We start from the raw sequence: 26,458 nt of genomic DNA on the forward strand, positions 1-26,458 counted from the left end.
GAACAACAAATATGCATCTATCAACAAGTGAATCTAAGAATCAAGTGAATAAATAATCTGATGAACAGAATGAACTGTTGATTATAATAGAATCAGGGCCGAAACCGGTTTGGCTCGGTGGATAGAGCATCGGCCTGCGGACTGAAAGGTCCCAGGTTCGATTCCGGTCAAGGGCATGTACCTGGGTTGCGGGCACATCCCCAGTGGGAGATGTGCAGGAGGCGGCTGATCGATGTTTCTCTCTCATCGATGTTTCTAACTCTCTATCTCTCTCCCTTCCTCTCTGTAAAAAATCAATAAAATATATTAAAAAAAAAAAATAGAATCAGGGACATAGAAAGGGAATGGACTGACTATTCCTGGGGGGGAAAGGGGTGTGGGAGATGCGGGAAGAGACTGGACAAAAATCGTGCACCTATGGATGAGGACAGTGGGTGGGGAGTGAGGGCGGAGGGTGGGGCAGGAACTGGGAGGAGGGGAGTTATGGGGGAAAAAAAAGAGGAACAAATGTAATAATCTGAACAATAAAGATTTAATTAAAAATAAATAAATAAATAAATAAATAAATAAATAAATAAATAGATCATTTTCAACTGGAAAGAGAGAGGACACCTAAAGTGCTTGCCTTTTCTGGCTTTTTAAAGTTCTTTCCCTTTCTGGAAATTAAATGACATGAAGTCATTCGTGAACTTCTTGCTCCTCCCACTCTATCCCCATCTCTGCAGCTTTGGCAGCAAGCTGGTATTATGGGCGCCTGCTACCATGCTCTCCTTCAGCCTTTTCAGTTCAGAACAGAACATGGCTCCTCATTTGAGGATCCAGGCTCGGAGGGAATGCCCAAAGTTAGATCCCCATTTCACTTACCCTGTAACCATTGTGATCATCAAAGTGTTTTTCCTTTTGTCCATATGAACACATTTGAGTCTCCAGCTACACACAGAGGTAAATATCAGAAAATCAGAAGGAACTGAACTAACAAACAAGGGCGCCCTTTTCACAAAGTGGAAGAATCTGTAACTCTTCAGAAGGGCCCACCAAGGAATGCCTTAGAGAGGGCCTTCCTCAACATGATATGAGGCATTTACACAGAAAGTGTGTTTCCAACCCTGCGAATACGTCAGTAGCATAAAGCGTGGCATGTTTAATAGGAAGAACTACCCAAATGGTTATCACTGTTTCTCTGCACTGTTTCAGTATCAATCATGTCATTGATATTGAAAAATGAGAGTAAATGAAATGATCCACACCTCCTAGGTTATGATAAAGGCTTGAAATGAATGGTGATAACATCAAAGCATCTATCCTCGGATTTCTGATTCACATATTGTCATCTTTTACTGTTCTTTGGTCAATACGAAGAAACGTTCAATAGTAAATCATAGCCATGAGATTTAACAGGAGGCACAATGTAAAGGGCTCTGTGACACTGTTATCACAGTTCACCTTTTGTTGAGTGGGAAATGTAGTTCTTATCTATCCCTCAAGTAGTAAACATCTTAGGGTGGCCTCATTAACCGGTTGGTATCATTTCGCAATCATTTTATGAATACTACTAGAGGCCCGGTGCACTGGTGGGGTCCCTCGGCCTGGCCTGTGGGGATCGGGCCAAAATCGGCTCTCTGACATCCCCTGAGGGGTCCTGGATTGTAAGAGGGCACAGGCCAGGCCGAGGGACCCCACTGGTGCACGATTGATCGGGGCCAGGGAGGGACCATGGGAGGGCTCCAGGGCCTGTCCGGCTCATCTCACCCAGTCCCGATCAGCTGGATCCCAGTAGCAAGCCAACCTACCGGTCGGAGCATCTGCCCCCTGGTGGTCAGTGTGCATCATCAAAGGGTTGGACACAGCATATTAGACTTTTATTATATAGGATTTTTACTTTAAACCTTGGAGTCCTAAAATTAATGTCACCAAAGCCGCTGTGGTCAATGGTCAGCCTCCTGTGGCAGAAAGGGAACTTGTGTTTTCTGATGCCTTGGTTCCAAGGGTCGGCAGTCGGTAATGAAATGAGCAAAGGAGGCATTCAAAACATTCTCTGGGTTTTCAAAGTCAAGGGGCATGTGAATTCAGAGGGACAGGTGGCGCGTCAGGGGGTGGGTCATGTTTACCCAGTTGCCATCAGCTGCAATGGGTGTAACATGAGAAGGAAAAGTAGCCCAAGGGTGTAACTGAGAACATCAAGTCAGTGATTAGCAGATAAAGGTCAGTTAACAGGAAACACGTGTTTTCAAAAAGCGAACCTATGCCCCCTTTCATCCCAGTCAGTTCAACAAACAGATCTTAGATCAGCTTCACCCGAGACCCACCCACACTGGCAAAGATGCCCAGCCTGCTTCATGGAAAGCACCGAGTTGTCGCTGAGTGGGTTTCTCTGCCAATCGAATCTTTCCATTTTTCTTTCATTGGCTGTGAGTGCATTCAAGGCAGTGCACTGTGTACATTGAGTCAGAGACCCTGGTGACCTTTCCCATCCCCAGAACCCAACCAGCCAGAGTACAGTCAAGGAACGGGCTGGTAGAAAGAGGGCATCTCTGCCTTAGCTTGTTGAAAATATACCAATAAGACCACCTGGCCCAGGTAGAAAGTGGTTCCTCTGTTTGAGCCATGTTGACCACGTCTTGGTAACTGGCTCCTCCTAAGATTCGCCTACAGGGCCTTCCTCCATGTCCAGGCCCCCATCTCCTGCCTTATTTCAGGCCATTATGACCCAACATTCATCCAATGCTTAAGCCATGTTGAACTCTAGGCTCTCTAGACTCAACTCTACTGTTTGTACCTCCATGTTTTTGCATATGCTGTTCCTCTCCGCCTGGAATTACCTTCCCCCTTCTCTCTTTACTCTCCAGAAGTTCCTTTATCATCCTCCAAGATCCACCAGAAGTGCCACCTCCCAATCAGACATGCAGATCATGACAGGGGCTGACTTTCGAGTAGAGAGAGACATTTATAATCACAATTAGGGGCTCTGCTCTGAGGTCTGTGAAAAGATAACCATAAAATGATGGTCCAGGCCCTGGCTGGGTGGCTCAGTTGATTAGAGCATTGTCCGTACACCAAAATGTTGCAGGTTTGATTCCTGGTCAGGGCATATACCTAGGTTGTGGGTTCGATCCCTGGTCAGGACATATAAGGCCAGCAACCAATCGATGTTTCTCTCTCTCTCCCGCCCTTCCTCTCTAAAATCAATAAACATATAATGGGGTGAGGATTAAAAAGAAAAAGAAGAGATGATCTAGGTGTGGTTGGAACAGAGGCTGTTCAGCTGGGGTGCGAGGAAGGTGGAACAGGACAGTGATTCCTGCTGGGGATTTTGGAGGTGATGCTCATACCCGGGTCAAAGCTGACAGCTACAAGACAGGTTACTTAACATCTCTGAGCCTGAGATTTCTTAGCTCTAAGTTGAGAGTGAAAAGTCAGGAAACCAGATGTTCCAGTTTGCCTGCTGCTGATCTACGTCTCTCTCATGCACTTCTGTCTGGTTGACTCCCCCACTTCACTCTCAGAAATGCCCCAGTTTGGACAATAAATCATACGGTCACCCTACTGATAGCAGTACCCTCTGCACACAGGCGTTTTAAGGATTCAGTGTATGCCCAGAGCACTTAAAATAGTAGCTAATGGTAGCTGGTATTATTTCTGTTTGTGTTTGAACTTAGTGTAGAGATGAGAATTGGTTTCCTCAGGACGTGAGATTCAGAAAACAGATTGGAGGACTTTTGTGTCCCTCCCGTCTTCAGGCCCAGGGATAGACGCTGTGTTGAGGCTGCTCTGGTCTGGGATCCTGGGGGAGATCTGTGTCCTCCCTCTCTCACTTTAGGTCAGCAGACAGCTCTTGGTACCTTATGTGGGCTCGTCTCCTGAGGCTACAACATGGAAATTCCATTTCCTCTAACCCTGTTATCAGCCACCCTCAGCCTGGAGAGTCTTTAGTAAAAGCTCGAGATGTTCCTTCAAATAATAACAGTCGAAACAAAGCGTGGATTCTCTTTTTCGGTATCACACCCTGATTCATACTTTGGCCCCAGCGTTTCGTGAAACGAGGCTCTGCCAGACCACCTGGAGTGTGCACTCCGTCCTTGGGCCTGGGCCTTGGAAGCTTCCGGCCCGAAGGCTCCCCCGACGGAGGCCGACCTGGACCCTGCCACCAGGTGATGTCCACATCCCCCTTGGGCTCCCAACAAGTCCCCGAGTCACCATTATCTCTTGGCTTCAACTTGCACCCTGTTTTCCTTGGGGTTGGGACAAGGCGGGGGGAGGGGCCAAATGCCAACAGAAAACCCTCAATAGCCGCCTTCGCCGAATGCAGCCCTGGGCCCCGCATCCCCTTGGCCTTTTCTGTGTGTTTGTGAAGCCCTATTAGTCACATTCCCATAGACATGGATGTCTTCCAGCCCCCAGGGGTCGCGGAAGATAAGCAGCCGTGTCATGGGAAGCATTTGGACTCACAGAGTCTGGAAAATAGATGAGAAGTGAGTGGGCAGAGGTGAGCAGGGGGCAATGGCCACAGAATCCTTGGCCAGACAAGGAAACGAGGCTGATAGACAAGAAGAGGACATTCCTGCCCCCTGACTTTGAGCAAAGAGGCTGGTTAGAACCAAGTTGTGTGCTGGGGGAGGGGAGGTGGTCAGCAATTGCTTATCTATTTAATGTGAGATTAGGTGACCCCATCGGTTCGGTTCCCCGTCAGGGCACATGCCCGGTTGTGGGCTCCATCCCCAGTAGGGGGCGTGCAGGAGGCATCCAGTCGACGTTTTGCTCTCACGTCCATGTTTCTCTCTCTCCCTTCGTCTCTCTGTAAAAATTCATTTTTAAAAGATGCACGGATAGTCCTCCATGTGTGGAATTGGCAACCAAGGCCTGCCTTCGTGACCGCATAGGCCGCCACCCTCATGTTACACCTGAGGAAACTGAGGCACCGAGACCCGAATGGCAGAGCTGTTAGGAGGCAGAGCTAGGCTGGGGCCCGGGACCATCGAGTGTTCATCAAGGCCACCTGTGCCATAGGACTCCTTACTGGTGCCACTTATGCCCACACCAATCACATGACCTCAGAGGAGTCATGGAATCCGGGGCCTCTGGTCCCTTATCTGAGGCCTCGGGACCACATGACCTTGGAGCTGCCTTCCAGAAACAACATTCCAGGATGCTCTGTTCCCCTTCCCACCCAGGACATGGGGTGGCCTGGCCTCCCGGCCAGCAGGCACTTTTATCTCCATGGTCTAAGCCAGTGGTCGGCAAACTCATTAGTCAACAGAGCCAAATGTCAACAGTACAACAATTGAAATTTCTTTTGAGAGCCAAATGTTTTAAACTTAAACTATATAGGTAGGTACATTGTTATTAACTTAATTAGGGTACTCCTACGGCTTAGGAAGAGCCACACTCAAGGGGCCAAAGAGCCGCATGTGGCTCGCAAGCCGCAGAAGACCTGGGTCACAGTGGAAGACTCTTGAGATTCCCAGGCTTCTAGGCTACTGGTTCCTTCCTTTTGACCAATATCAAAATAGGAAGGGATGGCCTCCCTCCACCCTCACCCCTCCGTGACTGTCACCCCAGCCCCAGCCTCATGCTCCGTATCTGAGAGGCAGAAAGGTGGGTACAAGCAGATCTCTGGAGCCAGATGACCTGCACCCTAGCCCTGCTCTGCGCCTGGCCTGGGGGGGTGGGGGGGGGCCTCTGCCTCTGGCAATCGCCTGGCCTCCCCTTGCCTCTCGGTGGGGATACTAACAGCTCTCACCTGGTGGGGGTGAGGACAGGATGAGTTCGTTTGTGTAAAACACTCAGAGCCTGGCACACAGTAGGGCTGCACAGTGTTGGGTATCACTGTGGCTGTCGCATAGTGTATCCAACACACATGGAAAAATGCTTCCCTTTGGTGATCCTGGCCAGAGACTGTGCTGCTCCGTTTTAGCTGAGGGAGCGTCACGAGAGGATTCGGGGTCTGAATCAGACCCGTGCCGCCATCAGTCTCCCTGTGAAAGAGGACCACCCGGAACCTCCTGGAAAAAAACGCCGCCTTCCCGACTGAAGTGATTCCCACGAAACCACAGCTGGGAGCACAACTGGCTGAGATTTCCATTCACCACAAACTCCGTCTCCACTCGCCTTCTCCAGATGCCACATCGATCACATCATGTCACCGTCATCACCCTGTCCCCAGGCCGCCCCGAGACTCTGGGGGCAGGAAGGGAAAATGAGGTTCGGAGCCAGGTCGCTGCCCTGCGGTCTCGGGTTGCTCCTCACCCCGTTGCCCCGCCGTGCCCAGCTCCCTGCCCTCTGGGCTGGGGTCTTGTGGGGACGGTGGCGCCAGGACCCGCCCCCCAAGCATGCTAGTGAAACTGGCTGACGTGGGGCGCTGCTCCCACACTTCCTCTCCTGGGTTAGAAACCCAAAGCGCCCGTTTGCAGAGCCAGGAGGAGCTCTGCCCGCCTCCCTGATTGTAATTAGGACGAAGCATCCCGCAAGACTCGGGGGTTCTGTTGTTCTGAACGCAGACCGAATGTGTTTGGGTGGCCGGGCCTGATCGTCCTGGCAGAGGACGGTATGCCACAGGCGGAGGGGGACCATTTCCGTGGCCGTGCAGCAGCCGTCCGCTCCAGAAGACCCACATGCCTCAGGGTGAAAAGTGATTCGATTAAGAACATGAGCGCACAACTCAAATTCTCAAAGCCTCGATGAGCAACATGCTTTCTGTCGGCCACATGCTATGGATGCCTAAATAGAGAGCAGCCCCCACATAAGCCAATCGCCCACTCCCCTAATTGAGGTGAACTGAACAAACGTTTTTGGCCAACTTCATAGAAATCAAAACTGTGCTGGCCTTTCAAGTGGGGCGTGGGAATTGACTTTGGAAAGGGGCCAGAGGGAACTTTCTGGAGTGATGGACATGTCCTCTAGCTTCATGGTGGTGGTAGTTATGTGAGTGATTTCAGTTGTCAAAATTCATCAAACGGAACCCTTGAGATGTAGTTGGTTGAGCATCGTCCTGTGCACCAAAAGGTTGCCAGTTCGATTCCTGGTCAGGGCATATGCCTGGGTTGCAGTTTGGATCCCTGGTCAGAGCACATTCGGAAGGCAGCCCGCCTCTCTCTCTCTCTCTCTCTCTCTCTCTCTCCCCCCCCCCTCTCCCTCCCTCTCTCTCTCTCTCTCTGTAAGCATGTCCTCAGGTGAGGATTAGAAAAAATAATTCTTTTAAAGATCAGTGCACTTTCGTGGATGTATGTTTTACCTCAATAAAAAGTTATAATAATGAATTCAATAATACCTACTTAATAATATTTAACTTAATCAGGTAGGTGCATACAGTAGTCCCTCCTGATCTGTGGTTTCGCTTTCCACAGTTTTAGTTACCCACATGGTCAACCATGACCCAAAAATATTAAATGGAAAAATTCAGAAATAAACAATTTATGAATTTTAAATTGCACACCGTTCTGAATAGTGTGATAAAATCTTGAGCCATCCAGCTCCATTCCACCCGGGACATGAATCATCCCTTTGCCTCGAGTATCCACGCTGCCTTTGTCACCTGCCTGTTAGTCACTAGTAGCCATCTTGGTTATTAGACCGACTGTCCTGGTGTCGCAGTGCTGTGTTCAAGTCACCCTTATATAATAATGGCCCCAAAGCACAAGTGTAGTGATGCTGGCAATTCAGATGTGCCAAAGAAACGTCATAAAGTGCTTCCTTTAAGTGAAAGGTATGTATGTAAAGGGAAAAACATAGCATATGCAGGGTTCGGCACCGTCCACAGCCTCAGGCATCCCCGGGGGGTGTTTGGAACATACCCCCCATGGATAAAGAGGGACGGCTGTACTTAAAATTATATGTGAACTAGAGGCCCGGTGCATGAAATTCATGGGGGAGGTGGGGGCGTCCCTCAGCCCAGCCTGCACCCTCTCCAATCCAGGACCCCTCAGGGGATGTCCGACATCCCTCTCGCAAACCAGGACAGCTAGCTCCTAACCGCTCACCTGCCTGCCTCCCCTAATCACTCTGCCTGCCTGCCTGCCGGATCCCCCTAACTGCTCTCCCCTGCCAGCCTTATGGCCCCTAACCGCCTCTGCCTTGGCCCTGCCACCGTGACTTTGTCCAGAAGGACGTCTGGAAGACATCCAGTCTAATTAGCATATTACCCTTTTATTCGTATAAATAATATATATAATATATTACCCTGGCCAGTGTTGCTCAATGGTTAGAGTGTTTGACTGTGCACCCAAAGGTTGAAGATTCCATTCCCAATCAAGGGCACATACCCGGGTTGTAGGTTTGATTCCCAGCCCTGGTTGGGATGTGTGCAGGAGGCAGCCAGTTTCTGTGTTTCTCTCACATCGATGTTTTTCTCTCTCACATCAGTGTTTCTCTCTCTCTCTCTCTCTCTCTCTCTCACACACACACACACACACACACACACTTTCTCTAAAAAAAAATCAATGGGAAAAATATCCTCGGGTGAGAATTAAGAACAACAACAAAAAAGAGTAACATTAATTTATACCATCCTTCCCATTCACACATTTCACAAAATGATGTTATGTACATGTACATTTTTCAAGATCGGTGCCCATTACAAAGCCACTTTTTAGTTGACAGTTTTCCAGAGCCTGTCGTCTTCAGTCTGTCCAATTTATTTGAGATACAGAACATTTTGGATCCATGTTTAGTGCTGAAATTTCACGGAAAGACACCCCCATTTGTATAACGTTACAGCACTTGTGTTCCTTGTTCGTCTGGTAAGTTATCACGATCCGCACTACATAAGCCACTTGTGTTGTGCTTTCTGAAATGAGCTTTCCAATACTTATCACAACTTACAACAGTTGCACCCCAGGAATAATCACCGATTATGTATTAAATCTCATTGCTTCCTTCCCATTAATTCCCCTCCAGTGACTTCTGAAAGCCTCCAAAACCAACTGATTAAAATATTTCAGGCCAGTGTATCTTCCCAGGTTTTGTGGTTCAAATAAAGTAATTGAGAAAATACCAAATTATGAGATACTTTCAAAGAATAATAAGTCGTAAACTGTGAGATATTTGTAAAGGGAACACTCTTTCCTAATAATCCACTTGAGGAAATATATCTTCCCCTCATTTATGTTCAGGCCTATACTACAAAGTAAATCCTGGCATGTGTGTTCAGACCAAAGATAAAATAGAGATTAATTTAGCAAATTTGGGGGTCTTATTTTATAGTTCATTACTAAAGGATTAACATTGTTAGCTTACATTAGAAGTTTCTTTATGTAAACATTTTAAACTAACCCTACCATGAATGCGAAGTTGAAAAATTATTCAATAAATTCAAAGCAAACACTGTATCGTACTCCAGGGCATTCGAGATAAGAGAGTTTAAACAGATGCTTCTGGTTAGGGGTGGAATTGTAAACACAATCCTAAATTATGACTTGTTAATTATTAATTTTGCTACTTGGCCTTAAGCTTCCACCAGTGTGATATGATACTGCATAAAGACCTTGTTTTTTTCAGCAACTCCTCAACGTAGACATTAAAAATAACTTTGTTCTTAGAAAAATCAACATGGAAGAGGGTACACCGTTGTTTTGGGTTTCTATTGGTTTTCATGTTCTGTTGCTCAGCACCATTGCTGTTGCTGCCAGAGGCAAAATCAGGTGGCTGCAAGACACGAGAGGGTTGTATAGCACCCTAGGGTTTCCATAGAACACAGTTTGAAAACCTCTGGCGGTGGACTATATATAAAGGTTGGGTCTCAGAAGACCTGGGTTCAAAACCTGTATTTTGGATTCTGTGATTGTTGGCAAGTGACTTAACCCGAGTCTCATTCTCCTCCTCTGGACAAATAGCATGAGTGCTTATCTCTCGGAGTCGTACTAAAAGTGCTTGTAAATGTGCCTTGGAAACCATCAGGTGTAGGTCTGTTTTGTTCCTTAAGACGTTCTGTTTCCTAGGCACATCTCCTGTGCATGTTGAGTGCCATCTCCTCTCAATTATTTAAGGACTGAGACCCACACTTTCTGTTGTTTGGTCATGTTGATGCTGCGACCTCTGCCTCGCGGCTTTCCCCCCTTACTGTCCACTGGAGAATGGACCAGGGGGCAGGCTGGCTTTGGGCTTGGCTGCTCCCACCGCTACAGTAAGAGACTCCATGCTCACGATCCATTCTTGGGTCGGCCACACTGACAGACTTCTTTTCCTTTTCAGGTGGGCCAGGAGAAGGGAAACTGTTCCTTCCAAAAGAACCCGACCCCCTGCATCATCCCCCAGGAACAAGAAAATATCTTCCACACTATCTTTGCTTTCTTCACAAAGTCTGGAAGAAAAGTCTTGGTGAGAATTTGCTGTCTGGTTGGGTCCCCGTGGGTGGTCCTCCCTAGGAAGGCAAGCCTGAGATGAGAGGCCAGTGCTCTGGTTGGCATGTCTTCTCCCCCAAATCGGGCTTTAATCCGTTATCTTTGAAAGTCACAAGGACTGGTGGTCAGCTCCTGTTTTTCAGCCTGAGGTTTCCATTGAAGTGTTCAATTGACATTTCAAATGCCATTGCCCGGCAAAGAGGAAGCCTTTGCAACCCACCAAACTCAAAGTCATGAGTCTTTTCTCCACCGAGTAGGCGTCTCATGGAGAGAGATGCTCTGTGTACAACCACTTTGGAAAACTGCCGGGCAGTATCTGTTAAAGCTAAAGATATTTGTATCCTGTGACCCAGGAATTCCACTCCCAGGTAGATCCCCAAGAGAAATGAGTACTTGTGTCCCCCCAAAGACATGGATGAGAAGCACAGTCAATGTATGACAGCCAAAAGCTGGGAACAGTCCAAACATCCATCCACAGGAGAGTGTGTAGACGATTGTGGTGTCGCCATCCACGGGAGTATACAGAGCAGTAGAAACTGCTGCACACAGCAGCACCAATGACTCTCCTACACATGATACTTGGGTGGCAGAGCTGGAGACCAGAGGACCTATATGCCACTTACATGAAGTTTAGCAGGAGCAAAACTGTCAGTGGCGATGGAGGTCAGGAAAGTGGTTACTATCGGAGGAATAGCCATGGGAGGGGGCCCTAGAGAACCTGCTTACATGCTGGCCATGTTCTACATCTTGATCTGGGTATGAACAGAGGTAAAAATGTATCAGGATGGACCCTCCAGATGCAATCTGTTTGCTGTTTGTAAATTATACCCCCATTTCTTATGCTTTTCCAAAGTCCCCTTCCCCCATATTTTTGGTTCCATCTCCTTAGCTTCTTTTTGCAGCCTAGGCACATCTCATACGCATTTCCGTTCCTGTAGAAGATGTAGGGCTGATTGCCGCTTGGAATATTGGGGGTGTGTTTTTTTACTTACCTGGTGCTGATGATGCGTCTATTTTTTAAAGCGCTTAGAATTGTTAGGAGTAGTGATATCTAGCGGTTTGGTGCCACTCTGTACCCGGCTGAAAGTTTTACCCCCCACATAAAGCATCGTAAAGGTATGTGTGTACATTTTGGACCCTACAGTGCAAAAGAGAATTTCTCGTTTGTAACTTGCATTTGGAATATATAGGTTTTGGGGGTTTTTTTGTTTTTTTTGGTGGTTCACATATTGTCTTGGTCCAACATGTGTTTCTCTTTGCTCCTGTGTTTCCTTGAGTCAACTGACTCCTTAGCCCTCGAATCTGCCCTCCCTAAAAACATGGGCATGGACGTGTATTTGCCGCTGCACAGGCAGCTATTCCATAATGTAGGAAATACATCTTGTGTTCATTTCTCATAAGGAAAATGCTTTTGGAATATGTAAATGTGTTTGTTTTTAAAAACAATTATTCCTTTCTCACAAAATCCAATTTTTTAGTAACCAGGGAGCTGCTTTCTCCCAGTTGCTTGACTTGAAGGCCTGTTCTGGTGCCCACCGGGCAGGAAATCCCTCCATTGCCCTCTGGTGGCAAGAAGGAGTGATCGCATCTTCCCCTGCAGTTCCTCTGCCTGGAGTGGTCTTAGTCACCGGGATAGAAGCAGGTGGAGCCTTCTGCTCCCCAAACTGCCGGGCAGCTGTCTTTGCTCTTACTACCGTTGGTCAGCCCTCTGCTTTTCCTTCTCAGGACTGTGAAAAACCAGGAATCACTTGCCTAACAATGCACTGTAACCTGAGCGCCCTTGCTAGAGAAGAAAGCCGTGCTATCGACATCTACATGCTGCTGAACACAGAGATATTGAAGAAGGTAAGTGTCCTGAGCCACTGCACCCACGGGGTTCACTGAAGAGCATCCAGATGGGTTTCTCCTGAAACGCTGCCTGCCCCTTCTGCAGCGTTCTTGGCCGGCGCCCGTGGGAATTCTGCCGGAGGGTGCCAGGGGAAAAGACGGGGCTCACTATTCAAAGTGTGGGCCAAGGGTCCGCAACAGCACCTCCCCTGGGAGCTGGTTAGCCATGCAGAATCTTGCGCTCCACCCCACACCTGCTGAGTCAGCACCTTCATTTTAACAAGCTTCTTGGTTCGCACATTTTTCTCTGCCTGTCGCTTGTGTCTGAATCACCTGGAGACCTCGTTAAAATGCAGATTCCTGGGGGTGAAGCCTGAGATGCTGTAGTTCCGACAAGTTCCCCGGTGATGCCAATACTGTGGGTCTGGGGACCACATTTTAGACAAGGGGTTGGCACACTTTCTCTGTAAAGGACCAATCTACATATATAAAAAGCCAGCAACCAGAACATCGGAACGGCCAGTCGCTATGACACCCACTGCAACCAGCCAACCAGCCCAATCAGGGGTGCGGCCGGCCGGCCAACCTCCCACAGCCCCTCCCCCCAGCCAGCTCCGCCCCCAATCAGCCCCCCAATCACAATTGGGGGCCAGGCTGGCTGGCCAACTTCCCGTGGCCCCTCTCCCCGGCTGGCCCACCCTCAATCAGCCCCTCCCACCCCGATCAGCCTGTGGCTTCTCCCCCAGCCCCTGATCAGCCCCCATCGGGGCAGGCTGGCCGGACCCCACCTGTGCACAAATTCGTGCACCAGGCCTCTAGTAGTAAATATTTGAGACCTGCAGGGCCATACAGTCTTTGGCTACTGCTCATCTCTGCCATTGTGTCGTGAAAGCAGCCATAGGCGGTGCTCAATCAAATGGGTGTGGCTGGGGCCCAGTGAAGCATCTACAAAAACAGGCAGAGGGCGGGGTTTGACCCGTGGGTGGTAGTCTGTGAGCCGGGTTTAGATGCCACCTTGTTTCAGAGAAGTCCAACTTTTGAACCTCAAGTCACTTTGCTATTGTGAGTTTATCCAAAGTGGTTCATAGCCCGGCCAGTGTGGTTCAGTGATTGACCGTCGACCTATGAACCATGGGGTCATGGTTCAATTGCATGGGTTGTGGGTTCGATCCCCACTGGGGGGCATGCAGGAGGCAGCCAATCAATGATTCTCTCTCATCCCTGATGTTACTCTCTCTCTTTCCCTCTCCCTTCCTCTCTGAAATCAATACAAATATATAGTTTCTAAGTTCATTAAAAAAAATACCTCAGTCAGTGAATCAGCAGCCCTTAAAAAATCATACAAATTCACTCTGATTTATTTTGACAGAGGAGCTGCTGAGTACGAGAGGCCACATCCAACAAGATGCTTTAAAAATAATCACATGCGAAGATAACACTAAATATGCATGTTAACCACAGAGCGTCTATTTATTTTCCTTTGGAAAAACTAGACGTGTCATTTGGCGTAAGCCCGTCCGTGTGCGAATGAACGTCCTTAGGAAAGTCATTCCAGGGGTGTTTTCTCACTTAGGCATGGCAGTCCCACGCTGACCCGAGAAGTCACAGGCCCTGGGAAGTCAGGATGTTTCCCCGCGTCCTGTGTGGAGCCGGGCAGCCCTCACACACCCAGGGAAAGCCACCCACAGTCCCACTTGCTCTGGTTTCCTCGGGAGGGAAACGGGTTTGGGGTACATTGGGGTCACACAGTAGAGCTTCCCTGTTGCCCCTGTCCCCTGAAAAGGGGCAGAGTTGCGAGAGGCCCGGGCATGAGTTAGAGCACCCCTGGCATCGCGTGATCCCAGAAGGGGGTCTGGAAGCCCCGCATCACTGCAGGTGCCGCCCTGGCCTGGGGCCCCCGGTCAGGTGACAGACTATGATGGTAGAGACATACCCAGCCTGTCTGTGTTCTTGACAAATGGGCCTGGTGACTATTTTATTCCCCAATGTCGACTGAGCCCTGGTGTTGGCACTGGTGGCGGGAAACCACTCCGATCCCCCCTTCACCCTGAACCCTGGCGGCTGCCCCTTGCACTTCGGTCATTTGTCCTTAACCTACAGTCCAGGACTCCAGCCTTCCTTGTACCCAGCTCTGCCGCCTGACCCTCTGCATCTCCCTCTCTCTCCGGGATCCGTGGAGACCCTTTGCCAAGCAACATGTCCCACTGACTCTGTCCCCCAGGGTCACCCAGTCCAGTCTGCGCCCTAAGGGCAGAAAGCCAGCGGCTGACTTCTGCGGGTGCTGGAGGGTCATCCTCCCTGCAGATGCTTTTTCCGCAGCAATTCCAGGCCTAGAAGGAGGCTGACCTGGAGGCCAGATGGGGCCCAGCTGCTCCAGGTGCTTGAAATGCAGTGTCGGGGCCACAGCCCGCCCCCCTTGGGAGAGGAGCGGGAGTGGCTCCAGAAGCCCCCCACTTCCTGAGGATATGGGGCGGCGCCAGCCCTGTGGTTCGCCTGGGCCTCCAGTGTGTTTATTTTCCTTTGACCTCAAGGTCTGGCCCCAGACAAGGGAATTTGAGGTTTTATTGTTTTGACCTTAAGTTTTCATGTGAAATGTGGGATCTGATTTTTTTAATTACCAGAGGACTTAGATTCCTTTGAAAGGGTTCTTCTCCCACAGCCACCAAGGCCTATGCTGGGGCAGCTTCCTCACAGCTCAGCCTCTAACCCAACAGTGAGCCTCCTTATTATGGTTATTGTTATGGTCATGGTTAGTACCTGAGATGATGGTGATAATTATTATTATCCCAGATTGAAAATGCGATCTGGCCCTTTCCTAAGCCATATTTTGCCAACCCGTCTTTTTCCAAATTCCTTCTCCATCCCTGCCTGGGAGCCGTGTTCTGCTTTTCTGGGTCAGTGGCTCTGACTCTGAGCCTACCCGGGCCCCTGTCTCTTTGGTCCACAGCCTAACGTATTAGCCCGATGTTTCCTGCTTCCTCATGTCTTTCCATGTTTAATGGCTTTGAACCCAAAATATCTTCATTTAGGAGCAAAGAAAGAGTTAAAAGTAACTCCTGGAAAGGGTTGGAGGGTTGTGGTCAGGGCAGGAAGATGCTTGCGAATGTAAATCAGATGCCTGCTGTGGAATGCCAGGCCTGGGTTTGTTTTACACAATTTAAGCTGTATTTATTCTCTGCTCTTTGTGACTACGTCCATATCAATACCCAAATGCCTGGCTCTTTGCGCTCGGAAACCACAGCACACAAGCTAGCAATGTGCTGGTGGTGGGCAGACTCGTTCGTTTTTCCGCATCCTCCGGGATATGAAAGAATTCTCCAGGGAGCCTGGAGATCTCTGCCTCGGGGGTGCCTGGGATGGGGAGGTATCTGATTCAGGGATACAGTTTTTGTCCGGTCCACAGGGAATCTGGCATTTCGGTTCTGCCTGGTCCCCAGCCATGGTCACTGGCAGATCTGACGGTGAGTTGTGCTGTTCCCTCTGCAGGACAGTTCGTCTGTCATCCAGTTCATGACCCGGGCCAAGGTGAAAGTGGACCCTGCCCTGAGGGTGGTGGAGATCGCCACCGGGAACCCAGAGGAGATGATGGTGAGTCAGCCCCTCCTCCCCCCGACCACCGCCACCCACTGGGGCCGCCCTCCTCGGAGGGTGAGGGAATCTGGGTGACTTGGGGCTGGAATTTGAGGGTAAACATGGTCTCTGAGCCAAGAGGCTGGCTTTGTGGTAGGCCCAGGACCATGCCTGCCTCGGCTCCCGGCCCCCCGGGGAGGACTTTGCGGCCTGCTCTTGTCGGGATCGCATTGTTCTTTAGGAATCCATCCTGAAGTGAAGGCTCCCTCCTGTGACCCGCCAAAGGAAAGAGTCTGGAAGGACCCGTGACAGGGCTTGGGTTTCCACGCTGAAGCCAAGGCTATTTTTATCCTCCGCAGACCTTTCCCTGCAACCTCAGCTGCCTCCCCCATGAATTTGCTCCATGGATAAGCCCTGAAGGAAAACAAGTCCGAGTAACTCAGAGAGGACGCATCCAAATCGCCAAGCCTAGAGCCTTCCCTCTCATTCCCACCTCCCCCTGGTTCTCCATAAAAGGCAGTTGGCTCGCAGGCCACCAGGACGCTGGGTAGGGGAGAGGCTGGAGGAGAAGCCTGGCCTTGGCTTTTTGCTGCCTTTTCCTGGGGCGGGGAGGGGAGGCTCACCCTTTGACACCCACACTCAGCTCCCAGGCACCTGGGAAGGGGAGACAGCAGCCTGTGAACTGGTTTTGCCAATGAGCCGGGTGAGGATGCCACCTTTTTGCATCTCCTTCCCTGGAATTTGCCTTATCTCAAGGGAGACTTGACCCTCTGACCCTCTCTTGGAAGAGTCAGTGCTGCTGGGACAAATGTACAGAAGTGGTATGTTCATAAAGATTTTTTATTTACAAAAACAAAAACAAAAAAAGGCCCTAGCCGGTTTGGCTCAGTGAATAGAGCATCAGCCTGAGGACTGAAGGGTCCCGGGTTCGATTCCAGTCAAGGGCATGTACCTTGGTTGCAGGCTCGATCCTCAGCCCTGGTCAGGATGCATATGGGAGATAGCCAATCAATGCATTTCTCTCACATCCATGTTTCTCTCTATCTTTCCCCCTCTCTTCCACTCTCTCTCAAAATCAATGGAAAAATATGGTCGTGCGAGATTGTTAACTTATTTTCTGATAACAGTGGAGACACCACATGTCTAAATATTAGGATGGGATTGGGCCAAAGCCCATCCTATAAGACCCTGGTTGGAAAAGGTCCAAGTAGAAATCAGTCTCCAGGGACCTCAGTGACGTCTCAGTCCTGCTGCCGGTGGTGGTGAGCGGGAGACAGGCCACCAGCTGGGACAGAAGGACTTCCGTGTGAACCTGTGGATGGTGAGGAAGTCAAAGCTGCCCAGGACCTGGCGGATCCGGGCTCAGCGGGGAAGGCCTGTCAGATGTGCAGCTTTCCTCCTCTCCACACTGGGGAACCGTCCATGCAGTCGTTTAACTAATAGAAAGCAAATGGGATGGGGTGGGGTCACACTGGAACCCTTCACTGCCAACAGCCCTTTTCCTGGCAGGTGCAATCTGTCAGGTTGGCTGGGGCCTTTTGCTCTCTGCATTTGGGCCACGTCACTGCTAATTCAGACATTTTCCCGGGATGTGAAGGAGAAGGGTGACTCACTGCTCATGGTCATAGCACTGGTTAGAGTCTTATAGAATGACATACACGCCCAACACGAGGGCCTTGGAATGCTGTGGTGGGCCACAGTGTTCCCAGCCAAGAGCTCATGGAAGCGCCCTGGCCGGGGCACTCAGTTGGTTAGAGCATCCCCCAGATATGCCAAGGGTGCAGGTTCGATCCCTGGTCGGGGCACATAAAGAATCAACCAATGAACGTGTAAATAAGTGGAACAACGAATTGATGTTCTCTCTTTCTCTCATTTCCTTTCTCTCTCTCTCTCTTAAAAAAAAATCAATAAAATTTTTGTAAAGAGCAAATGGAAGTAATTAACAGGTTCCCTACAGGTGGAATCCCTTGTGTAGATTTTTTTTTTTTTAATCTGTCACTGGGAACAGGGCCCTCGATTTTCTGGAACACTGAGCAGTGTGTGGGATGCAGGAAGACATTGCTGAACATCCTATTGTTGGGTAGTGAGTCATCTGAACACCCCCAAAACACCACTTCCATTCCTTACTGTTCCATTGCGAGCGTGGGGGTGATACTTTCACTATTGAGAGTTCTTTGGAAGAAGCTGTCAATGCAACTGATTTTTGCAGTACTCCCAAGAAAAAAAGTAGCACCAGCGTCGCCCACAGTGCCTGCCCCCTTCTTCCGCCTTTCCCGGACTTGGCCTTTTTCAATCCAGGAGCTCCGGTGAAGTTCTACCATCTGTTCTCAGCTTTCCTGGCAGGAAAAAGAAAAAATCTTCTCTGAAAAGGAAGGTTTGCCTTTTTAGAACAAACTCGTTCTTTCCTGTGTGATCCTTCCGAATGCCTGGCTCTTTGTCGGTCGTCCCTCTGAGGGGAAATTTCCATAGAGGGCAGCCACCAAATTTCAATCAGGCAAAAATGTCACAGGATTTTAGATTAGGCCCCAAATTGTTATGGCTTTGGAATGAACAGGAAATGTGCTTGCAGCTCGTCTCGAGCGGGGTGGGGGTGAGAAGAGGAAACAATCGTGTGGGTTTTCATTTATCTTTATTATAGAAAGTATTACAGATGTCCCCCCTTCTTTTCCCATTGACCCCCCTCCACCCTGCACCTGCCCCTCCCAGGCCTTCACCACACTATTGTCTGTGTCCAGGGGCTATGCACATATGCATAGAAGTTTCCCGGTTAACCTCTCCCCACCCACCCTCCACTCCCACCTTCCCTCTGAGATTCAGCAGTCTGTTCCATGCTTCTATGTCTCCGGATCTATTTTGTTCCTCAGTTTATTTTGTTCATTAGATTTCACATAACAATCAGCTTTTTAATCACCTCAGGTCTACATGGTGGTCAGCTTAGCTGATAGGGAAATCCAGTGACTTCCCTGTGACCTCTTGTGTCTTTTCTTGTTATGCCATGGAATGAGTCACGCAATACAGAGCATGTAGGTCTTGAGGCATTTGCGCTGTTTATTAAGAAACTAGAGGCCCGGTGCACGAAATTCGTGTATGGGGAGGGTGTGTGTTCCTCAGCCCAGCCTGCACCCTCTCCAATCTGGGACCCCTGGAGGGATGTCCGACCACCCACACTATACGGGAAGTCGGACATCTCTCCCACAATCCAGGATTGCTGGCGCCCAACTGCTCACCTGCCTGCCTACCTGATTGCTCCTAACCGCTTCTGCCTGTCAGCCTGATCACCCCCTAACCACTCCCCTGCCAGTCTGATCGACACCTAACTGTTCCCCTGCTGGCTCGATTGCCCCTAACTGCCCTCCACTGCATGGCTGGTCCCCCCCCCCCCAACTGCCTTCCCCTGCAGACCTGGTCGCTCCCATCTGCCCTCCCCTGCAGGCCTGGTCCCCCCCTCTCCAACTGCCCTCCCCTGTTGGCCATCTTGTGTCCACATGGGGGCAGCCATCTTGTGTGTTGGAGTGATGGTCAATTTGCATATTACCTCTTTATTATATAGGATAGATCTGGGAATTAGCATGTGTCCGAGACCAACCACACCAAGCTTACTTGGCTTTGTATAGATCCAAACCTGAGAGTCCCAGGTGAGACCTGGGGAGCAGCATTAGATGCCAATAATATGTTGAATTTCCTAGTCAACCCGACCTTCTTCATTTCGGGGAGAGTTGCCAACAACTGAGGTTAGAAACTTCCCCAGGCGAGCCAGGAATCTCCAGGCTCCGTTCTGCTACTGCGAGCACCACCCACACTTTCTTCTCAAGCCGGATGAGGAGCTTCTATGAATTACCTCGCAATTCCATCTTCTTGATATTTTAAAATGGCAGAATGTACGAGAAACACATAAACCCACGAGAAAGTAAGTCCTTGGCACATGGAGTTTGTGCATAGGGTGAGGTCTTAGGTGCAAGAAGGCGGCCAGGCCGGCTCTGTCTCATTTGGGCAGAACCAGAGGGATGAGAAGGATACCTGGTGGCTCTCAGAATTGCCAGGGAGGCTGGAGAACCAGAACGGGGTATAAGAGGAGTCAAAAAACCAGGGGGCCAGGACCATGGGCTCAGTGAGGCCACAGGAAGAGCCTGGCCCATGCCCTGGACACAGCCGTCCCTGGGTTCTTGTCCCCAGGGAGAGCCGGTCACTGGCATTTCTGGCTATTGTAGCATAGCCTCGCCCTGAGACACACAGAGGAGGAGGCCCCAGCACTATACGTGGGTTCAGCACGAGGCTGCTGAAAAGTGACAGCTGTCCTTCCCACGTGCTTCTCCAATACCGAGGGTCGGTATCTGGCCAGCCAACCCCGGCTCTTCTTAGGGGTCCCATCTGAGCTAGAGCCCTTGTTCACCATCTCCACCACTGCATTGGCACTAACCTTGGGGCAAGCTGCATCATCTTGATGCAAAGCCCTTGCCTGGTGCGCACCAGGTAGTATTAGGTCTCATTGCACACAAAGATGGCAAGGACAGGATGGGCCATTTGACAGAATTCTCTCCCGTCACTCTCACGTCATCCCTGTGAACCAGGCATTACTGCTCCCATTTTCTCTTGGGGAAACTGAGGCTCCAGGAGGCGGGGAGACTACCAGCCAGAGGTGCCACAGCATATCAGTGGAAGAGCCAGCCCTGCCCGTTTGCAAGGCCCGAGGCTTCTTTGATCCCTCGTCCCTCTGATCCCGCCGTCCCGTTGCCCCATCGCCCCGCGCCCACACACAGCGAGAGCCATTCTGAGCAGGAGGTCAGCATCACGGTCTTGGGTGGAAGACAGCTGGCCCTTTGTCTCGGGAGCGCCCTTGGCTCTCGTAGCCTCAGAAGCACATCATGTTCAGACTGAGATGCCTGTTGATTCTGGAACTCGTCCCTTTGTGGCCAGGTCCCCACGCAGATGCAACCTACTCATCAAGGGGAGAATTGGGGCTCCTCCAGGGCCCTGGGCAGCCTGAGGTCAAGGAGGGAAACTCTCCTCCTCCCTTTCAAGAATGGTTCTGAGGATCCGCAGGAGGAAGAGAAATGAAACCTCTCGGCCCAGCGCTTGGCACGTCGTAAGTGCTCAGCAGATGTGCCCCATTCTTGTCAACAAAGGGATTAGCGCCAGCCCAGCTTCTTCCCCTGCAAATTCTAGCAGGTCGAGGAATTTCTGGACCCGGGTCCGGGCAGGCATGGGCCAGGTTGACATCTGTTTATCTCAGCGCAGACTTGCAGCATTGATCTTGCCAGATGCACAGCTTATTTTCTGCTCATTGATGTCGTCTCCAGGAGCCTCCCGCCTCCCCCCGGCTGATGGGCTTTCTGGAGGCTGTGATCCGAGAGCCATTTAAGATATGGTTGGGCCGAGACCATTTCTCCCAGCCCCCACGCCCCTCCCCTGCACCCCCTCCCTGGCTATTAGGTGTCGTCAGAAGCAGGTGAAAATGACCTTTCATTGTCCCACATGCTCTTCTCTTTCCACTTTTTATTTGGCTGCAGAGAGGGTCTTGCTGTTGTAATTGACCTCTAGCCCATTGAACCTCCCGTGGTGTGGGTGTGGGTGTGGGGTGGTGGAACTGACTGAACTGACCCCCCGGCTTGGGACAGGTGGGCCCCATTGTGGTCATGCCCTCGGGCCTTATAGAGACCAGAGCATTTCCAGCTGTGAATTAGGCATAGTCCCAATGGTCAGAATGTGGAAGCTTCCAGAGACACAGAAGTGAAGCCCTGTGGTTTAGGTTCACCGCTGCCTTGGCCTGGAACTGGGCTCCTGGTTGTTTCCTGATGCCAGCTTGCCAACCTCAGGTGCCTTAGGCTTTATAGCGGCAGGCAGGGGGCCCAGTGTCTGGGTCTGTCCTCCTCGAAGGCTCTGTTGAAGCAAACCCTCATGCTCCTCGTTTTCTTGTTCTAGGCATTGGCATCCAACACATAAGCCCTCCAGCTTCAGACCACAGCCATGCCAGCATCCATCCCTTCGCTGGTCAGAACCTCTGCCTTCCCCATCTGTCTGCCTCCTACCACCCTCTCAGACTATCAGGACCCTGCCCCCTTCATCCTCACTCTCTTTTCTCTTTTTATACCAGATGCATAGCTCTCCCCTGGGGAAACCACTCGCCCTGCAACCCTCTTACTAGGGCTGTTTGTTCCTTGAGCCCCCACATAACGTTCTCCCTTCTCCTCTGCATCCGTTTTGCAGCTAGAGGCCTCTCTGCAGCCATGTCACTCCCCTGCCGAAAACCCTCCACAGCCTCCATTTTCTTAAGACGGAGCATATAACTCTTACTGTGGCCGCAGCCTTGCCTAGCTCTCCAGACTCATCTTGAACAACTTCCTTCCTCTGGCTTCTGGTTCAACTGTTTGCTCCAACCTCACATCTGCTTATCCTCTAACTCTCAACTCAAGCTGTTCAGCACGGAACGCTCTCTGACTGCCATGCCTAGCCCAGGCTTTTAGAACCATGAACCTCTCCCTGGGGCCACTTTCCTGGGTTACGCTTTTGCGTGCATGTGTCTATCTGGCCAGTATTGTCTATAAGCAGAAAGCTCCATGAGACCAAAGACTGCCTGTTTTACTCATCAGTGAGTCCCCACAGTCTCGGCAATAGTAGGTGCCACATGTACATTTGTCAGATGGATGAATGGGGGAAGGTGGGTGGATGGATGGACCAACAGATGAGTCGGTGGGTGGGCAGGTGGATAAATGGATGGCCAGGACTTCTCCCAAAGACATAACATTTGCAGATGCATTTTGAAGTAGAGCGAGGAGAAGCACAGAGACTCCAGCTGCCAGCCCCATCTTCTCTTTGCTTGCAGACTGAGTCACATCCATGCTTCATCTGACGTTCTGGTAGACCACGCTGACTTCATTAATTTGTGCATTGATGAGTCACGGCACGCATCCCTGCCGTGGTGTAGGTGACAGGAGAGCATGCATTTGACCCCTTGTTCTCGAAGAACTCACAGTTTGCTGGAGTCTGTAGACAGGAAGATACATCATTACCTTTCAGTGAGAAGGACTTAGAAATGGGACTATGGAGCGCTCACTGTGGTTTTACAACTAAGCTTTGTGGGGCTGGGGTGGAAGTGGGGTTGGAGGGGATAGGCTTGGGAGGTGGCTGAGCAGGCAGGGGTCTGGCTGCCTATCTTTACAGCCAGAGAATCCACATTCTTCTGTTTTACACATTGAGATGCTCCAGTAGGGTTTTCTCTGCTAAAAGCGTTGGAAATTGCCATGTTTCCAGAAGCTCCAAGAATGAGTAATTCTGCTGAAGAGAGGAGTGGGCAGGCTTCTTGGAAGAGGGGGCACTGGGGCAGAGCCTCTCGTTAATTTTGTTTAACTTGGCTCTAAATGCTCAGTGAGAAACATATTCAATAGTAAGAAATAGAAACGAAAAAAGCAACCATCATCTCAGAAACCACCTTTTACTTTTAAATGTTTCTACTGTGTGTGTGTGTTGTTGTTTTTTGCAAAGCTGAAGTCTTCTATATATTAAATTGATATCCTGATTTTCTTCACTCACCGTTAGAACATTTATTATTTCCCCCCTGTTACTGTCACATTTTCAAAGAACTTAAAACTTGGTATCAGTCAAAAAGTTGTCCTACCTGGCATCTTAGAGCAAACTCTGTCCCCTTCTCCTGAAGTGCGGCCGCGGCCCAGCAGCCCTGGCCTGCCTGGGGCTTATTGGACACGGAGAGTCCCAGGCCCCCGCCTGCCTGGCTGTTCAGAACCCGCCCTGTGATCGGGTTCCCTGTGGCCTCGCACACGTTGAAACGAGAACAGCGCTGGTGCCACCGGCCTGTTTGACCTTCTAGGACCCAGCTTCTGTGAAGTTCCATGTTAACCCAGAGGAGAGGATAACTGATAAACGACTTCCGCCAGAAAAGATGAAAGTGATTTCTGTCTGGCTGAAACTATAATACAAAAGGTTATATAAGCTATAATATATGCACCTCTTGGGAATTACCGAGTTTTGTATCCAGTTTCAGAATTCTTTTGTTTGTTGTTTTTCCGTGACTACACGTTTACAGCTGTGCTTATGGAAAATAATACAGTAATTAATAAGTAATAATACGAGAATCAATGCTGGCCCAGCCGGCATGGCTCAGTGGTTGAGCGTCAGCCTATCAACCAGGAGGTCACAGTTTGATTCCTGGTCAGGGCACATGCCTGGGTTGCAGGCTCGATCCCCAGTGGGGAGCGTGTAGGAGGCAGCCAGTCGCTGATTCTCTCTCATCATGGATGTTTCTATCTCTCTCTCCCCCTCCCTTCCTTACTGAAATCAATAAAAATACATTTTTAAAAAATAAATTCTGCACATCCGGTGCTCACAACTGTAAACTGACTTTTGCCCCACCCTGTAGTCAGAGCCTTCTTCGAACTGCCTTTGCCAGCCTGCTGATTCCCACAGTAACGAATTAAATGCGTCTTTAATTAACATGTATTCGCTATATTTCTATATGAGAGTCATGGTTTACGTTTTTGAGAATCATACTGTGACAGCCAGATTTATCATCGCCATTTTCAGTAGCTCTGTGGGATTCCACTTCATGAGTGATCATGACTGACTGACCTGTTGCCCTGTGGTTGGACATTTAGAATATTTCTACTTCTGCACCAATTTAAATAATTCTGCAGCGACCCTCTTTGAATAGAAAACTTTTCCTGTAAATGTTTAAGTGCGGAACTCATGGATCAAAGAGTAGGAACAGCTCTACCGAGATCTGGATAGAGTGTTGTCCCGAGGACTGAAGGGCTGTGGGTTCGATTCCAGTCAAGGGCACGTCCCCAGTTGCAGGCTTGATCCCCATGCAGGAGGCAACCAATCAATGTGTCTCTCTCACATCGATGTTTCTCTCTCTGTGTCTCTCCCCATCCCTTCCACGTCTCTAAAAATCAATGGAAAAAATATCCTCGGGTGAGGATTAACAACAACAAAAGATAGGAACGTTTGTAAGGTGAGCAGTATTGGAGTTTGTCACACGGGGAACAGAAAGGCATTCAGAGGGATAAAAAGCCAGGTCTCACAGGGGAGATGATGCTCATTGGCCAGAATGTCATGAATACACGAACATCTGGGGAGGGGACCAGCTTGTTCCCTGTGCTGTAATACAGATTCAGTATAAAGGGAAGCCGTCGATCTTGTAAACTGAGAAGCAACGTGATGAGTCCTGTGTTTTACAAAGACAGCAGCTGTGAGGCCTCTCCCCGCCTCCTGAAACGGTGCTGGTGAGAGAACAGACCTGACCTGGGGCAGCCACTGGGGGTGGGACGAAGGGTCAGAGAAAAAAGATGTCTAGAGACAGGATGCGTCCGTGGTGGAGGCGAGACCTGCTTGTCTTGTCTGTCCCCGGAGCCCAGGCTGCTTTTCTTCCTTTCGGGTTTCCATCTAAGATGGGACTTCTTAGAACCGCAGGATGCTGGGATCTCCACCCACAGAGGAGTTTATCCGAGCCGCGATGGGCGGGAACCGGCCCTGCCAAAGCATCTAGCGCACGTCCAAGAAGCTGACCGGCATCACTAAAAATAATAAAAGATTAAGCACGCATTCCGGGGAAGTGACGGCGCATTCTTGCGGAACTTGCCAGACTAAACTGTAGCGGAAACTCTCCCTGTGTCTGTCTCCACAGAACCAGACCTCCCAGGTGGCTTCGATGGGATGCAATGTCCCTGAGAAGCCAACAGGGTCACCCAAAGGGCTGCTCCTCGCAGCTGACCCCCTGGGAGCTCACAGCCGGTCTCAGCGCTTCATGGTCAACAAGAAGCTCCAGCAGCTTTTATTCCGCGACCGCACGCCGGGATCTTACATAAACGATGTCATGTCCCTTTCAGACCCCAGTCCACAGAGGAGGACACAGAGTCGTGTCCTGGTGGCCTCAAGTCACGCTTCTTGGCCAATAGTGTTGCATGGTTCATCTGGACAGGACACCACGAGAGAGTCTAAATGTGGGAGGTGATTCGACACACGGCTTCTTAGGGGCAGGAACCCAAAGGCATGACTCTGACTTTGGGACAGGACTCTCTCATCGGAACCAGATAGAAAACAGTGGGTTTAGGTGACAAACGTTAGAGCCCATTGCCATCCCGCCACCTCCCACTCCCAGGCACCCCTCCTTCAGCGTGGCCTCGTGCCTGAAAATCGTGGCGGGATGGCAATGGGCTCTAACGTTTGGATAAAGACGCTGGATAAAGCAACAGCGTCTTCACACGGTGAGATGCCGTCCAGCAATGAGAACAAACGGGCCACAGCCCGGCTCAACCTCCCAAACATGATGTTGAATTCCAGGTACATCGAGGACAAAAGCAGGGGAGGCCAATCCAGGCTGGTGGAAGCCAGGCTGGTGTTCCCCTCGGTGGGAGATGAGACTGGAAAGGAGGGTGAAGGGGCTCATGGGGGGGGGGGGGGGATTGGTCACATTCAGAACTTGATCTCGGTACAGGTTCCACAGATGCGCTTAGCATTGAGTGCGTGGAAACTCCTAACTTAGGTTAGATAAACCTTTCTCTATATTAGATGTCAATAAATCGTTTTTAAAAATTAAAAAGTAGCCAACCATGCCCGACCTCAAAAAGAATGTCCCTGCCAGCCATGACGATGCTAATAGGAGCACACACACCCCCGCCCCCCCCCCCACGCGTCCTGGGTGAGCTCTGCCAGGTGCTGTGCTGGGGGTCTGTCTGCATTACCCTTGGATTCTCTGGGAGATGCTGTTCTATCCCTGT

The 26,458-nt window shown here is 50.2% G+C and overlaps 1 protein-coding gene across 1 annotated transcript in view; it reads left to right on the plus strand.

The window, feature by feature from the left end:
- Nucleotides 1-26,458, plus strand: part of ITGA9 (integrin subunit alpha 9) — a 270,400-nt gene that overhangs the window by 225,943 nt on the left and 17,999 nt on the right. The window contains exons 24-26 of the mRNA XM_036333155.1: nucleotides 10,183-10,308; nucleotides 12,057-12,176; nucleotides 15,645-15,746. Of these exons, the coding sequence (XP_036189048.1) occupies nucleotides 10,183-10,308; nucleotides 12,057-12,176; nucleotides 15,645-15,746 (348 nt within the window). The remainder of the gene's footprint in view (nucleotides 1-10,182; nucleotides 10,309-12,056; nucleotides 12,177-15,644; nucleotides 15,747-26,458) is intronic.

Source organism: Myotis myotis, unplaced genomic scaffold, assembly GCF_014108235.1.
Source record: "Myotis myotis isolate mMyoMyo1 unplaced genomic scaffold, mMyoMyo1.p scaffold_m19_p_13, whole genome shotgun sequence".
In the NCBI taxonomy this organism is placed as follows: Eukaryota; Metazoa; Chordata; class Mammalia; order Chiroptera; family Vespertilionidae; genus Myotis; species Myotis myotis.